This window comes from Mastigoproctus giganteus, chromosome 1, assembly GCF_048544385.1.
Source record: "Mastigoproctus giganteus isolate SK-2022 chromosome 1, ASM4854438v1, whole genome shotgun sequence".
Taxonomy (NCBI): domain Eukaryota; kingdom Metazoa; phylum Arthropoda; class Arachnida; order Uropygi; family Thelyphonidae; genus Mastigoproctus; species Mastigoproctus giganteus.
The window spans coordinates 217,613,717-217,629,495 of NC_143575.1; the positions used below are offsets into that span (position 1 = coordinate 217,613,717).

General features: G+C 39.4%; 1 protein-coding gene across 1 annotated transcript in view; it reads left to right on the plus strand.

Moving 5' to 3' along the window:
• Window positions 1–15,779, plus strand: part of Mhcl (Myosin heavy chain-like) — a 938,273-nt gene that overhangs the window by 848,511 nt on the left and 73,983 nt on the right. The window contains exon 34 of the mRNA XM_090376088.1: window positions 8,274–8,410. Coding sequence (XP_090232214.1) covers window positions 8,274–8,410 — 137 coding nt within the window. The remainder of the gene's footprint in view (window positions 1–8,273; window positions 8,411–15,779) is intronic.

Genomic DNA, 15,779 nt, shown 5'->3' on the forward strand with positions numbered 1-15,779 from the left:
GAGCAAATGGCATATTGAGATCAGATGTTTACATACAGTGCAGATGTCCTTCAGTGTCGAAAAAAGAAAACTGTCATATGATTACTGTATTTGTTTATGTTCACCATTTTGAAAGTGAATTTTGCACCGATATCATGGATTATACCGCTCTTTTACATTTATTTTAAATTAAGAACCCTTCACTATGGCTCCTAAAGTTAATAAACAAAAAAGAACAACAACATTAAAGCTTAGTGACAAACTTGATATAATCCAAACTATTGCATTACGGTCACCCATGCAATTTATTGCATGTGTTCCCAGATCAATTTGCTCATTTTGCTGATCAAAAAACCTGAGTTTCTGGGGGAAAACCTTGTTATCTATGCATTAGATCGACTAACTCAGCCATGGAGTGAAAAAATTCCATAAAAGTTCCTCATGTCATTGACGGAATTCGAACCCATTCCTTTTCCACCTGGTGTGGGGAGGATGGTGAAGATACTACTGTGCTACTGCACAGACTAAACTTGATATAATGAAGAAAATAGAATGGGGCATAAGCCGGAGTGTATTATCATCATTCTTCTCTTTCTTGGTGATTCCCTTCTAGCTCTCTCTCTCTCTCTCTCTCTCTCTCTCTCTCTCTCTCCCTCTCTCTCTCCCTCTCTCTCTCTCTCTCTCTCTCTCTCTCTCTCTCTCTCTCTCTCTCTCTCTCTCTCTCTCAGGGTAACTCGGGGAATTTTTTTTTTTTTTTTTTGGCAGGTGCAGCATAAGCCTCAGGCTTCCTTGCACCATATAGCTAATAATAATAATAATTGCAGAATATAACATTGGATTGTCAACATGTTTATGTTTTTATTTGCAGTTAATAAAATTGCATTCTTAATCTCTCAATTTCTTATTTAGTCTCCTTATTTCTGCATTAAATATATTAAAAATAAAAAAAATGAATGGCAGTTGAATCCCCAAAGGTGCTGTTATTCTGAAAGTCTACTGTATTTTGTAAGTCAAATTCTTCTAAAGCCTTCTGCCAAGTTACATTCTTTACACTATTTTGCAAGCTTAAATTTTTAAGTACAGTAGTAGATAAAGTTTTAGTTTTAATATTTTGTCTTTTTAATTTCTTACCTTAATAATGGTTGCTGCAAGATCCACTTTGAATACTTTGACCAAGGATATTGCAACTCAAACAAAAATGGCTGTAGGCATTTCCCGCATAAGTCAGGAATTTATCGCTTGTATAGCTGTGGTATTTATTCTAAGGTCATCTAACTCAACTGAAGATTATTTTCTTTATTTCTGATATAAGGAGCATACCAATCAAATTAAAAATTGGTGCACTAGTAGATGAATTTGAGTCACTGAAGAAACGGGTGATTGCAACGGAGACAAATAAAATTGGGCTCATTTCTAATGATGACTTGAGAAGTGATGCATAACGATTGGGACCCAGAACAGAATAGTCAAGTGCATACTGCTCTGGCTCAAGAAGATTTAGGGCCCCAAGTGCCAAGCGATAGTGACAAGTGATTTTTCTCTGCGACTCATAAAGTGATCTTTGAAAGTGATATAGTTCTATTTTTGTTGTGCAATTTTCTTCTGTTTTGTTCACTTAAAGTGGTTCTTCGCTTAAAAAGTCTTACGTAAGAACCCAGAAAGGGAATCTACCTTTCTTTTTTAGTATTTATATTAAATACTCTCATGCTACTAACCTTAATAACCGCTTGGTCACTGGTGACACTGCTCCTGCCTCCACGTGGCAGGGCCGGAAATCTGGGAGAAGAAAGCCCTTCTTCCGGGGTTAAAAGGAGTAAACATGGACATTCATGATTTCCCATGATTAGAGCCAAAGAGCGCTCAACATGACAACCACGAAACTGATCATGACTTCTCATTGTCGAAAAGACTAAAAAAGGATGCAAACAAACAGGAACCTCCAGCTTTTCTGATCATCCATTCTCTGTCTTCACAACCTGTCAGCAAGCTCTCTCCTTTCATCATACAACGATGCCTTGTAAATGCAGCAGCATCTCCAAAAATGGTGAAACATCTTCAGTCTGGTGACTTGCTAATAGAGACCTCTCACCCAAGACACTCTGACCTCCTGTTAAAACTTACATCTTTAAGTGGAATTCCAATTCAAGTCACTCCACTTAACACCCTGAATTCTTCCAAGGGAGTGATCAGTGAATGGGACCTATTGAGCGTCTCCGAGGAAGAAATAATCCAGGAACTAAAGGATCAAGATGTCACTCAGGCCAAGAGAATTATGATACGAAAAGACAGCACCTTAGTCCCAACACGTAGCATAATTTTAACCTTTAGTTCACCGAATCTACCATCCTCAGTGAAAGCAGGCTATTTAAACTGTCGTGTTTGGCCCTTTATCCCAAACCCTCTGAGATGCTACAAATGTCAGAAATTTGGCCACTCCCAGACAGCATGCCGTGGAGATGCAACATGTCCAAACTGCGGTTGCAAAACTCATACTCAATCTGAATGCAAGGCCCAAACTCCGAAGTGTCCTAATTGCAAAGGCAATCATCCAGCTTACTCCAAAGATTGTGATCTCTGGAAGTTAGAAAAAAAAATACAGTAATACAAGACTGAAAATAAAGTATCTTTTCAAAAAGCTAGAAGACAAGTAAAATTAAGTATTCCAAAAACCACTTAAGCTTCGGCTACCCATAGTTTCAAATCAGTAGCACGTCAGACAGAAGTGTCAGTCTCTCCCAACAAATCGATCGCCGACTGGGCTCGATCAGTACTATCAACTCAATCTACATCTGAATCACAGTTAGTGGACCAAAGTAATAATATGCTACTCACAGTTCCAACTCAAACGTAACCCACAGTACAACGGCAGAAAAATTGCATAAATCAGATCCTGTGGAGGTGAAACAACCAACAATCATGGATACTGATGATATGCCCAACCAAGAAAATTTTCTTGAATTACACGCAGATGGAGATATGGAGGATAAAAATGATTCAGGATGCCCTAATTTTCCCAGAAAAGAAAAATCTAAATCGACCGTTACAAACAACCCACGCATAAAAAGCAGACAGATTCATCTTCCTCCTACAAAACCAAATAATGGAACATATTATCCAATGGAACTGTAGAGGTCTTCGCAGTAACTTAGATGATATACATGAATTAATTCATCACTATAAACCTCTTGCAATGTGCTCGCAAGAAACTAATTTGACATCTCTGGTCTCAGTTTCAATCAAAAATTACACTGTATTCAGGCAAGACAGGGCTGACTCCAATAACGCTCATGGAGGAGTAGCAATACTTGTGGATTCAAGCATCCCCGCCAGATGTATTCCATTACAAATATCCTTAGAAGCCGTTGCCACACGTGTTGTTAATGGTATTACTCTAACATTGGTTTCCATTTATCTTCCGCCTAATCATCAATATACTATTCAGGAACTTGAAGATCTTGTTATGCAGTTACCATTCACTGTTTTGTTTACTAGGAGACTTTAATGCACATCACCCATTGTGGGGTTCCCCCACCTCAGACAGACGAGGTAAGCTTATCAAAATGCTGATCGATAGGCAGAATTTAACATTACTGAATACTGGGTCTCCTACATATGTGCATCTCCCTACAGGCTCAACATCTGCCATAGACCTTTCCATCTGTTCCCCAATCCTCTTTCCAAGTATAGATTGGATATCTCTGAGTGATCCTTATAGCAGCGACCATTTTCCGTTAATCTGCAAAATTCAGACATCCTATTCCTTTCCAACAGAAAGTCCAATTAAATGGAAATTTTCAAAGGCTGACTGGGCAAAATACAGATCGCGCATCTCATTTGACAACGATATCATTCAGTCCTGTTCCATCAATAGTGTTACCGAGCACATCACGAATCTAATGCTGGCAGCCGCATCCGTTGAAATTTCTCAATATCAAGCAAGAAATAGACGAAAAAGAAATTACTGGTGGAATGAAGATTTCAATAATGCAAAAAAAAAGAGAAAAACAAAGCATGGAATCTTTTCCGCAAATATCCTACCACCTCCAATCTTATTAACTATAACTGGCTCAGAGCTAAAGCTCGCTATATCAGACGCAAAGCAAGAAAAGAAACTTTGATTAAATTCGCCTCATCATTTAATAAAAATACCGATATCAGATTAATCTGGAGAAAAATAAAATGTTTGGACAATAAATTTCAACCTCTACTACTAAACTGGAATGGACAAGAACTCTCTAATCCCACAGAAGTATCAAATGCACTGGGAATTGTATTTTCTCTGTTGTCTTCTTGTAATGCTTATGATCAATCATTTCAAAAACGGCTCATTCGTTTTTGCTGAGGGCTGATGACCCTCCTATGTGTGAGTCCTGTGGCACAATTTTATCCATCAGACACATTTTAGTTGACTGTCCAGATTTTAGCAATATCCGTTTTACCGCTTTTAACCATCTGACTGAGCCATATACACTCAGTCAGATTTTATTCGACAATGACAATGTGTCTGCTGTTTTTAGCTTTTTTAAATCAATAAAGATTTTTACTCGTATTTAAAATTTATATGTTATTGTTATTTCTTTTATTGATTTATCTTTTTTATATATTTGTTATTATATATCTGGACATGGTGGCCTAATTAATTAGGTCACTGGAGGTTAAATTTTTATATATTACCTGGTCTTGGCACATTATAGCCTTAGTTGCTAATGCGCCAATAAAATCCAAACCAAACCAAACAAAAACGTAAAACAGTTGCAGAGAAATTCAGATTGAATTACACTGATAATTCTGCTTTATTTAATAATCAACCATTTACCATGTTTGAGCTACAGCAATCTCTTACAAACTCAAGAAACAGTGCTGCTGGCCCTGATGGGATATATTATGTAATGCTCCGAAATCTGGATCAAAGATCACTCTCTTCGCTGCTCATATTTTATAATCGAATTTTTTCTGAACAAACCTTCCCAAGCTCCTGCAGTCATTCATATGTACTACCGATTGCAAACCGGGTAAAGATCATTCTGCTCCTCAAAATTACAGACCAGCTGTCTCATCAAAACTCTCGAGAAAATGATACATCACCGTCTCACTTGGTTCCTTGAGTCTCAAAACCTGATAAATAACAATCAATTCGGTTTCCGGAAAAGCCGATCCTCATTGGATCTCATGGTCAAAGCTGAGTCAAATATCAGAAATGCTTTCATCAAAAAGGAACATCTCGTCATGGTCTGTCTTGACGTTGAGAAAGCCTTTGACACTATGTGGCGTTTTGGCATCTTAAAGGATCTACATTCTCTTGGCCTGAGAGGTAATTTACCATATTTTATCAAAAATTTCCTTCAATGGAGATCCTTTCAAGTTCGTTATTGGGGAACCCTCTCTAAAATCTTTATCCAAGAAGAAGGAATTCCACAAGGGTCTGTTCTCAGCGCTACCTTGTTTGCAATGAGAATGAATCATATAATTGAACTCATTCCGAAAACTGTGGATTCATACCACAGTTTTCACAGACGATCTCTCAATTTCTTGTCATTCTCAAAACATGCATTACATTGAACGCCAACTTCAAATATCAATGAATTGCATCCTGACATGGATGACACAAAATGGTTATAAACTATCCAGCCAGAAATCTACTGCCATTCACTTCTGCTCCAGATGCAATATGCATCCGGAACCCGAGCTGCACTTGAATAACCATCCTCTTCCCATAACTAATTGTATTCATCTACTAGGATTGTTCTTTGACAATAAGTTAAATTTCCAAAAGCACATTGAACATCTCCGGACTACTTGTCAAAAAAAAACTGAACATACTCGGAGTCTTATCAGCCACAACATGGGGAGCAGATCGTTACAGCCTGCTTCATTTATATAGAACCATAACCAGATCACGACTGGACTACGGCACACCTGTCTTCGACTCCGCTAGAGAGAGTGCTTTATCTCGCCTCAACCCTATTCAACATTCAGCTCTCAGAACAGCACTAGGTGCATTCAGAACATCTCCAGTGCAAAGTCTGTATGTTGAAGCTCATGAACCTCCCCTAAATATCAGGAGAAAGATGCTACTGCTGAACTATGCAACCAAGATCCAAAGCCAGATGACCCATCCTAATTGGTCAATACTTTATAATCCACAGTTTACGACCTTCTATAGAAACAAACCACAGTCAGTTCGGCCTACTGGTATTAGGCTAAAACAACTAGCAGAAGATTGAGATATACACTTCAATAAAATCCTACAAGATCCTATAGATCCCGACCCTCCATGGTCTGTCATCATGCCATCTTGTGACAGTTATTTCCAACAATGGGGTAAACACTCCCTATCAGATATTAACATCCAACGGCTACACATAGCGCATACTCAACGTCATCCTGACTTCATTAAAATTTATACAGATGGATCGAAGTCTGAGAGTGGAACGGACGCAGCAGTAGTACTCCCTGATACTATAATTTCTCTATCTCTCCCAACAGAGTGCAGTAGTTACACGACTGAATTATATGCCATAAAGCTTGCTATAGAACATATTTTCCATATGTCAATTCAAAAGAGCTTAATATACACAGACTCGCAGAGTTCCTTATTAGCCTTGCAAAACAACTCCCCGTCTAATCGCCCTCTAATAAAGCTCATTACAACAGAGTTGATACATCTGAGAGAGCATCAACAAAAGGTTATTTTCTGCTGGATACCTGGCCATACTGAAATACCAGGAAATGAAATTGCAGATGATACTGCCAAACATCCATCAAGAGCTGCCCCAATGAATTCCTTAGTACCGTTCATAGATTATAAAATTAAGATCCGAAGTATATGTAAAGGTCGATGGACTCTGCAATGGCAAGCGCAAATTCATAATAAAGTTTATCAAATTAAACCTGTACCAAAATTATGGGCTTCCAGCCCAATTGTAAACAGACAAGAAGAAGTAATTCTGGCCAGAGCCAGAATCGGCCATACTCATTTAACTCATTTGTTCCTCCTGTCAGGAAATGACCCTCCTCAGTGTAACCATTGCCATACACCACTCACAGTCAAGTACATACTTCTGGAATGTACTCTGTATAATAATGCTTGACTAGTGTCATTCATTTCTCTGGCAAGCTTAAAGGAACCTTTGTCACTTAGACATATCATAGGCAAAAAATCAAATCTCGCAGAATTCTTCTCCTTCTTAAAACAAATAGGACTGTATAGCCATTTCTAACTGATTCTACATGAACCAACAGAAGCAGTATGAACCACTTTTCTAAGTGCAATATGGCCTAAGTAGCCATTGCACTTAAAACCCCATCAACAACAACAACAACAAGATTTAGTTTTATTGGAAGACTCCATTGTTCAGGGAAATGGGTAACATTTTTTTGTAATAAAGATAAGTGAACTAGAGCCAGGTTATGTCTGAGAGCAACAATTGATGACAAAGATGATCTTCCTTTTTTTTTTTTTTCCCCAGTTTATTATCATTTTTTTTTATAATAATCAAGTGTGAAGAATTATCTATTTATAAATTTTTTGGCCACAGTTGTTTACACTGCATCAGTTTCCCTGATTCATGATGCCTGCACCATTTTCCATCCACTATCACACTGTTGTCCAAGAATATGTGAAAATATAAAATTGAACAACCTTGTCTCTATGAATGCCATATGCCTCTGCTGCTGTACATCATGATACATGTACAAATAGTACTGCAATCTGCTCAGTTACAACTGAACTGCCAGTAGTATCTCAGAAATTACACCATGAGTTTCCACCTGTGGTGGTGTGTAAAAAAACATACCTTATTGGCATATATGGAGTAAGAATTCATTTAATCTGTCTTTCTTTCATTATTATTTCATGTAATCTGTGATATGCATTTCCATTATAATTATTAATTAAGAATTCCAAACACCAGTATGGAATGTGACATGTCTGCTCCAGTTATTTATATTTACTTTCTACTTCTAAATATCTAAAATTGATGAACTTTGCCAAACATACAAACTTCTGTTGTACCTGCAAGTTTGGAAAACAACTATATATTCAGTTTCCTTTAATATCTGTTATGTACTACTTTATAAATTAGCCAACTTCCCTCTATTAAAGGACTTGCATGCATATTTGTAAAACTTACAGATATTCATATGCACATCTCTGTGCAAAGCTTACATCTAAACTTTGAATACCCAATGATAAATTTAATAAAATCTTGAAGTACATATAAACATTTAATATCAGAAAAGCTTTTTCTGTTAAAAATTTAGAAACATTTTACAGAATATATCTTACTTTTCAGGAAATGGCATTGGAAAATAATGAAGCTGATCTTCAAGTTACCAAGAATGACTTAAGACTGGCATGCCAACGAATTCAAGATTTACAAAATGCTTTAGAAGAAGATTTAGACTCTGAAACAGATGTTCCAGATGACAGGTTATTTTTCTTTTATATATAGGAAATAATGATATTATATATATATATATATATATATATAGAGCTTTATAATATTTTAAATGACAGTTTCATCATCCCCCCCCTCTCCCCACATACACAAACTAGATTTAGATCTGTAGAATGTCTTCAGTCACTTTTTAGACTCATAAACAATTGCAAGATTTCATTTTGTTAAGGTTACTGGAGAACAGTGCCAAAATTTCTCCAAGTCCTCCAAAGTGCAAAGCTCCTATGATTTGTGTATGTTATGATGAGCTTTTACAGCTCACAAGGTGAATCATTACTCAATTTGTGAATACCAATATGCTGGAGACTGATTCTGAACTTTTTAATATTATACCATTTGTACTTCTTCCAGCCATGTTTCCTTAAAAGAAATGAATTTATTGATTTTCTTAAAAGAATGGAAGTGAAAAATGAAAGATCATGAACGTGGTGTCTTAGTAATAGTAATAGAGGAGGCATGTGATGCAAGGAAGCAAGTGCACAAGCTTATGCAGCATCAGTCAAAAAAAAAAAAAAAACAATTTCATACATCCATTTCTTCTAAAAGTTTGTCCAGTCCCTCCTTCAATTTATTTAAGCTATCAACTTCCACAAAGACAGATGGAAGTTTCTTCTGGCAATTAACCACCTGCTGGCTAAAGGCAAATTTTCACACATCTATTCTACAACTGTCTTTCTTCGATTTGAATTTATGCCCCTTCAAGTTTATAATCTGAGCAAGCAGAAGAATCCCATCAAAATTCAGCATTCTTAACCCATTCAAGGCCTTATATGCCTCAATGAGATCACCTCGCAGGTGCCTAGTCTCCAGCCACTGCAGTTTGCAGGACTTAAGCCTTTCTTGATAAGAAGATCCCTTCATTCCCTCACAAATCTTGTTGCCCTTCTCTGTACATGCTCAAGCAACTCTACATCTTTCCTAAAATGAGGCCTCCAGACCCGTACGCAGTACTCAAGATGTAGCCTGACCATTGCCTTATACAAAGGGATAATCGCCTCTTTTTCCCTACTAACAAAATTCCTGTATATCATTGACAATACCCCATTACCTACTCTGGCAGCCTGTCTGCATTGCTTAGAAAACTTCATATCTGACTGCACAATTTCTCCCAGATCTTTTTCATTTTCTACCACCCAGTGTAGTACCACACAGCAGTTGGTACGTTTCTCTGGGGTTACTTCTACCTATATGCAATACTTTGCATTTGTCAATGTTAAACTTCAGTTGCCACTTCTCAGCCCATCTGCCCAAATTTTCTAGATCCTGTTGCAGTAGTGCACCACCATTACTGTCATTAACAACCCTGCCATTCCTTGTTGGTGTCATAAAGTGTCTTTTAAGGCACTTGCCTATGAATGACATTCTGCATCTCTTTCTTCCAAACTACTTCGAATATCAACTAGTCCATATCTGCACACAGTACAACTCAAAACGTATTAAGCTGACATTTCTTTGGAATAGCCCACCTTGTGTATTTCCTAAAAATTTGAATCTACAGAAATTCAGTGGAATATCAAGAAATGTCTTCTTTGACCTCACAGTGTGTACTTTAGGTTCCAGTGCCATTTATGATTGGGATCACTATAAATAAAAAATAAAAATGTACAAGACATATGCGTAACCATCAATCCAATAAATACCAAGTGAAAAGCACTAGATCCAAACCACAGAATACCACCAATATTTACTATAGCTTTCTATAATTAGTCCAAAAAAAATGTACCACAAACATGTATATATCCGTGCAGTACAGGTAGTTCCCAACTACCTGTACTGCATAGGAGTTAGTTCATTCCTAGTGCGCACTCGTAAAGTGGGAATTTATTTCTCATAGACAATGTTAAAAGTAGGGGTTACGTTTTCAACAATGAAATTAGTTAGCTAATTAGTTTGTTTAAACAATGATTGATTTATCCAAAGAAAGGAAAACGTAGCCTGTAAAATCAAACAAATTATAATAATAAAGAAATTATTTGTGACTTACAAATGTTAAAGGATATTTATTCCTCTTCATCATCATCATCGACTAAATGCACACTCGTTGATCACTTATTATTGGCTTCGCACTCATTGGTTTGTTGCACTAGGAGTTGTCTTCTTCAGAAATGCTTCAAGAGGCATTTGTTTCCAAGATAATCTTCTCTTTTCTTTATACATTTCAATAGCATGCATAAGCATTTTTTAACAGAACACACAAATTGCAACTAACATGATTTGCACAGAGTAACAAGTTCACAAAGCTTTAAAAAAAAAAGGAATGAAGAGAAGATTCTGAAATTTTATTTGTTTTTTATACGATTGAAGATTTCAGTAAAGGGGAAACACATTTCACCATAATAACGTAAAAAAACACACAATTTCAGCTATCAGTATTTTCACAAATGCAATAACACGGTATTTACTACACGTTTATAACTGCTTGCAGTAACAGAAAAGCCCAATAAACCAGAAAGTGCAAATTGTTTTTATTGTTTACAGTCGTGACCTCCAGAAATGTGCTTTAGAAAAATATCACCAAGCCGTTCAAAATTGTTTCTTATAACAGAACATATGGTAAGGATGAAAGTGTAATGCATTTTAATGATTTGAATTAGTAACTGATACAATTTACACTATAAAAACGACCTTTTAGAGAGTTATATAGTGAAAATTTCAACTTCCAAGGTCATGGAACAAATTACTAAAAAAACAATGTTATTGGATTCACATTATATTTTCACGATGCGATGGTATCTCTGGAACTAATTAATATCGTAAAGCGGGGTGCACTGTATTGTGTAGCTATGCACTTGGTTTGAAATGCGGGATTTATGAATGTTTAACATTCATTTTTTGTGATTAATGTTCATATTTTCGAATTTTCTGGCAACTATGCAAATTATTATTATTATTATTAGCTATATGGTGCAAAGAAGCCTGAGGCTTATGCTGCACCAGCCAAAAAAAAATATTTCTGAATTACCCAGAGAGAGAGAGAGAGAGAGAGAGAGAGAGAGAGAAAACAAGAGTCAGAAGCAGAAGGGAATCACCAAGAAAGAGAAGAATGATGATATCCAGCTCGGGACCCTGGGTGTGCCAAGCCAGATGTCCAAACAAAGAAAGCAACTCAGCCTGTGGCAAAAACTCCCCCACACACACTCAGCCAGAGATAACAAGTGCCCAGTATATATCAAAGCAAGAAGCACCCAACAACTAAGAATACATTATGGGGACTCTGCCTAAAAGTTATAACATCAATTGTATCAAATTCCTCCAACTCAATGTGCAGCGAGCAATCGCTGTAGTGGGACAGGTAAGGCAAAAGGCCAAAGAAGAAAACCTAGACATCCTCCTGCTGCAAGAACCGTACACCTGTGCTAGAACTGTCAGGGGCTACCCACTCAACTATAAAATTGTCCAGATAGCTGGAGCAACCCCATGGGCTGCTGTCATGGTTAGAAACCCGAACATAACTGTCACCAGGATCTCACACCTGTTCCACAAGTGGGCATCTTGTGCACACATTGTCACCTCTCTAGGAGAACTCTATTACATATCCTTTGTACTGTCATTCAGAAGCAGACATCCTTCCATACATTTAATATCTAAAGAGAGTGCAAACTGAACTGACAGGGGCTAAGATCCTTCTATCTGCTGACTTAAACTGCCATTCACCAGTGGCACAGAGATACTCCAGAACGTAGAGGCTCCAGAAGTGGGCAGCACATGGAGGAGTTCCTGACCAACAGCAGTTTTATCGTCATCAATCGAGCCAACAATCTTCCCACATTTAGCTCGACTCTCTGGGAGGCCACCCTGGATGTCATGTCACCATTGTCATGAGATCACTAGCTGGTCACCTCAATGATTGGATGATGCAAGAGGATTGGACCTCCTCTGACCACAGGGTCATCACCTTTACTATGAATAGGTCACTCCACCAAACTCAGATAAACAGCTACAAACAGAAAAGATATGCTCTCAGTAAAGCAAACTGAGGGAAAATTCAAAGAAGCCATCACTAGAAACGCACACAATCTGCCAACAAACCCACTCCAGAAACAGACACCAGATCAGCACCAATGCGCTGTTACCAATGCCATCATCAACGTGGTGAATCAAACGATCAGGAGGGCCTCTTGGCCAAGAGCTGTCCCATGGTGGTCGCAAGATCTTGACCTACTCAGAGACGTGCCTTCCAAAGAGCCAGACAAACCCCCCGAGGTGGAACCTCTCAGGCAACAGTACAGGGAGACCAGGAACACCTATACTGCAATGATCAGGTGGCAGCAGAAGCTGTCCTGGAAGCATCTGGTCTCTACAGTAGGCAACTCTGACCCATGGAGTATTATCTACCGGATAACCACCAACAAGCTGCCTATGGGGGGTGGGGGAGGTAATCCCCTCCACCATCACCTCTCACAGTGCCATGACACTGTTAATAATATTCTGGATGCCAGTTTTAAATCCATTGAAGGAGACAACACCCCTGAACAGCAACTGCTATGCCAGGACAAATGTCCCAGAACAGAGGAGCCTTTAAACACCCAGAACTCCAAACTGCAATAAACAAGATAAACAGGAAAACCCCAGGGCTAGATATGCTTGAGCCGGAACTAGTTTGGAAAGTGGCTGAGTATACCTTGGACCTACTTTTAGACTTTTACAACCACTGTTTCCACTCAGGCTGCTTCCCACTAGACTGGAAGGTGGCAAACATCAAATTGATCCTCAAAAATCCATCCAGACCACTGTATAAACTGGACTCCTATCGACCAATAGTTCTTCTGTCCGTGCTCAACGAAGTACTGGAGCAGCTGCTCGGACAGAGGATTGAAATGCACTACTCAACTGCAAGCTTAACAGCAAATAAGCAATTTGGCTTTAAGCCAGGGAATTCCACCCCAGATGCACCGGAATGCATCCTTAGCATGGCAGAGAGTTACTGACAAAATTAATTTCTCCTCATCTCCATTGACTTTGTGGGGGCGTTCAGTGCCCTTTGGTGGCTGAGCATCCTCACAAGACTCAGGGCTGCCCATCTGCCGACAAATTTATATGGCTGCATAAGAAGCTGTCTAACAGACGGGTCCTGGTGCAGGCTCCCTACTGCAAGGTTTACCGACAAGGATGCCTGCAGGGCTCTGTTTTAGGCCCTCTCTTGTGGAACTATGTATTGGACAAGTTCCTCTCCCTCGACTTGGGGGGCATACAGGCATTGGCATATGCAGATGACCTCTCCCTGACCTTAACCGCAGATTCAAGAACTCAACTGGAAATACTGGCAAACCCAGTCCATCTTATTGAAGGGTTACCTAACCCCAACCAGACCGCCGCAAATAAGAATCCACAATAGAACAATTAAGGTAGCCACAGAACTGAAATATCTGGGAGTCATCCTGAATCCTGAATCGTAATGTCTTTCACTCCACACCTAAAATACATGCAGGCCAACCAAGATAAAAAAAAAACAAAAAAACTACACTGCTATGCTTGCCAGAGTTACACGTTGCAATTGGGGTTTAAAAAGGCATGCCCTTGCGATCCTTTATAAAGCAGCCATTATCCCAGCAATTGCATATGCTTCCGGTGACTGGATATTATCCACAGACCCATTCTACTGACTCTCATCCATGCATGTAACACAGTCTCTACCCCTGCACTACAAGTGATCACAGGCACTCTCCCTCTTGACCTTGAGGTGACTCGCATTGGCATGCTTTAGCAACTCAGTAGAGGTGTGGTGTGGTCCTGAAAGGTGTGGCAAAGCCACAACCTTCCAGGACTACACCACAGACCCAACAAACAACCATAAAGTTGAGAAACACAGGCTGCAAACCTACTTAACATCAATATGGCAACAATGCTGGACGAATTCCGCCAAAGGCACCATCACGCGTCACACGAAGGTTCTTCCCAAATGTACAAGAGGTGTATCCAAAATATCCGACATGGCTCTGCCTTGACTTTCACATCACCTACTTTCTCACAGGACACTGAGCTATTTGCCACAAGCTAAACCTCTTTGGACTGACAGACAACCCAGCTTGTGCATGTGGCTCCCTCAGGACCTGGGACCACCTGCTGCATGAGTGTGAACTATACGAAGATCTCCATGGTCACCTCATCACATGAATCTGGTTTAACCCAAAAATCAGGAGCACTACCTATTGGAGAACAAGGCAACCTACAATGCCCTTATCAACTTTGCTCAGTGGCTATTTGCAAGACGCCATACCCTACCTCTGCCGACAAACCCAGAACAACCAGGATAACTATGGCTTTCCATACTCACTGCGCCTGAAGCCTCACCATCATAATAACTTGATGCACCAAGAGAAAACTGGGCCATTCACCAGCTGTAACTAAACTCCACTCTTCCGAAACTGAGCCATGGATGGGACATCGATCCCATGTGAGAACCCCAACAAATGACATTGCATGATCTGCATGGACAGCAATCGGACCAACACCCACAACTTGGCTGAATGTCCTGATCTCCTGTATGTCAAATATGAACGGAGTCCACCCTGTGGTGATTGAACCCCATCCTATTGAACATCAACCAATGGACGGGGACTTGGGTCCCATGAGTGAATACCAAATAAATGACCAAGCAGGACCTGCGCAAATATCTGACAGACTTGGACCAAAACCTAGATGGAAGTATCTTGACTGGACTCCAAGGAATCATGGTTGGGGCAGCCCTTGTGCCTCAGTGCCTGGGCTGTGGCCACCCTGCATCTACGCCCTATTGGCAATCTGGCTCTCTGCCAAGGGCTAAAAGGAGCTGACATGGATTCCAAAGATAGTTATCCATATGTTGAGTCTCGTGCCTCAACCTGTCCAAGGACAGACCAAACCGAATTTGACACTTCCCATCCTAAGAGACAAAGAACAGAAGTTTCCAAAAAGGAATCGCCACTGTTTCTTTTAATACATTCCCAAACAAGTCAACCGATTGGTGCACTTTCTCCATTTCTTATCGAGAAATGTCTCGAGAATGCTGCCGGACCACCTAAAATGGTGAAAAGACTCCGCTCCGGAGATCTACTTATAGAGACTATGAATAGTAGGCACTCTGAAGCCCTACTGAGAATCTCAAAATTTGCTAATATTCCTGTCACAGTAACTCCACATGCCACCCTAAATTCATCCAAAGGAGTGCTCTCTGAGTGGGACTTATTAAATGTTACTGAAGAGGAATTAGTCCAAGAGCTACAAGATCAAAAAGTTATACAGGCAAAGCGAATTAAAATCAAGAAAGATGGTAAACTGGTTCCGACACGCAGTGTTATACTGACGTTTTCAACACCAATCCTTCCAACTATAGTTAAGGCTGGATATCTGAACTGCCATATC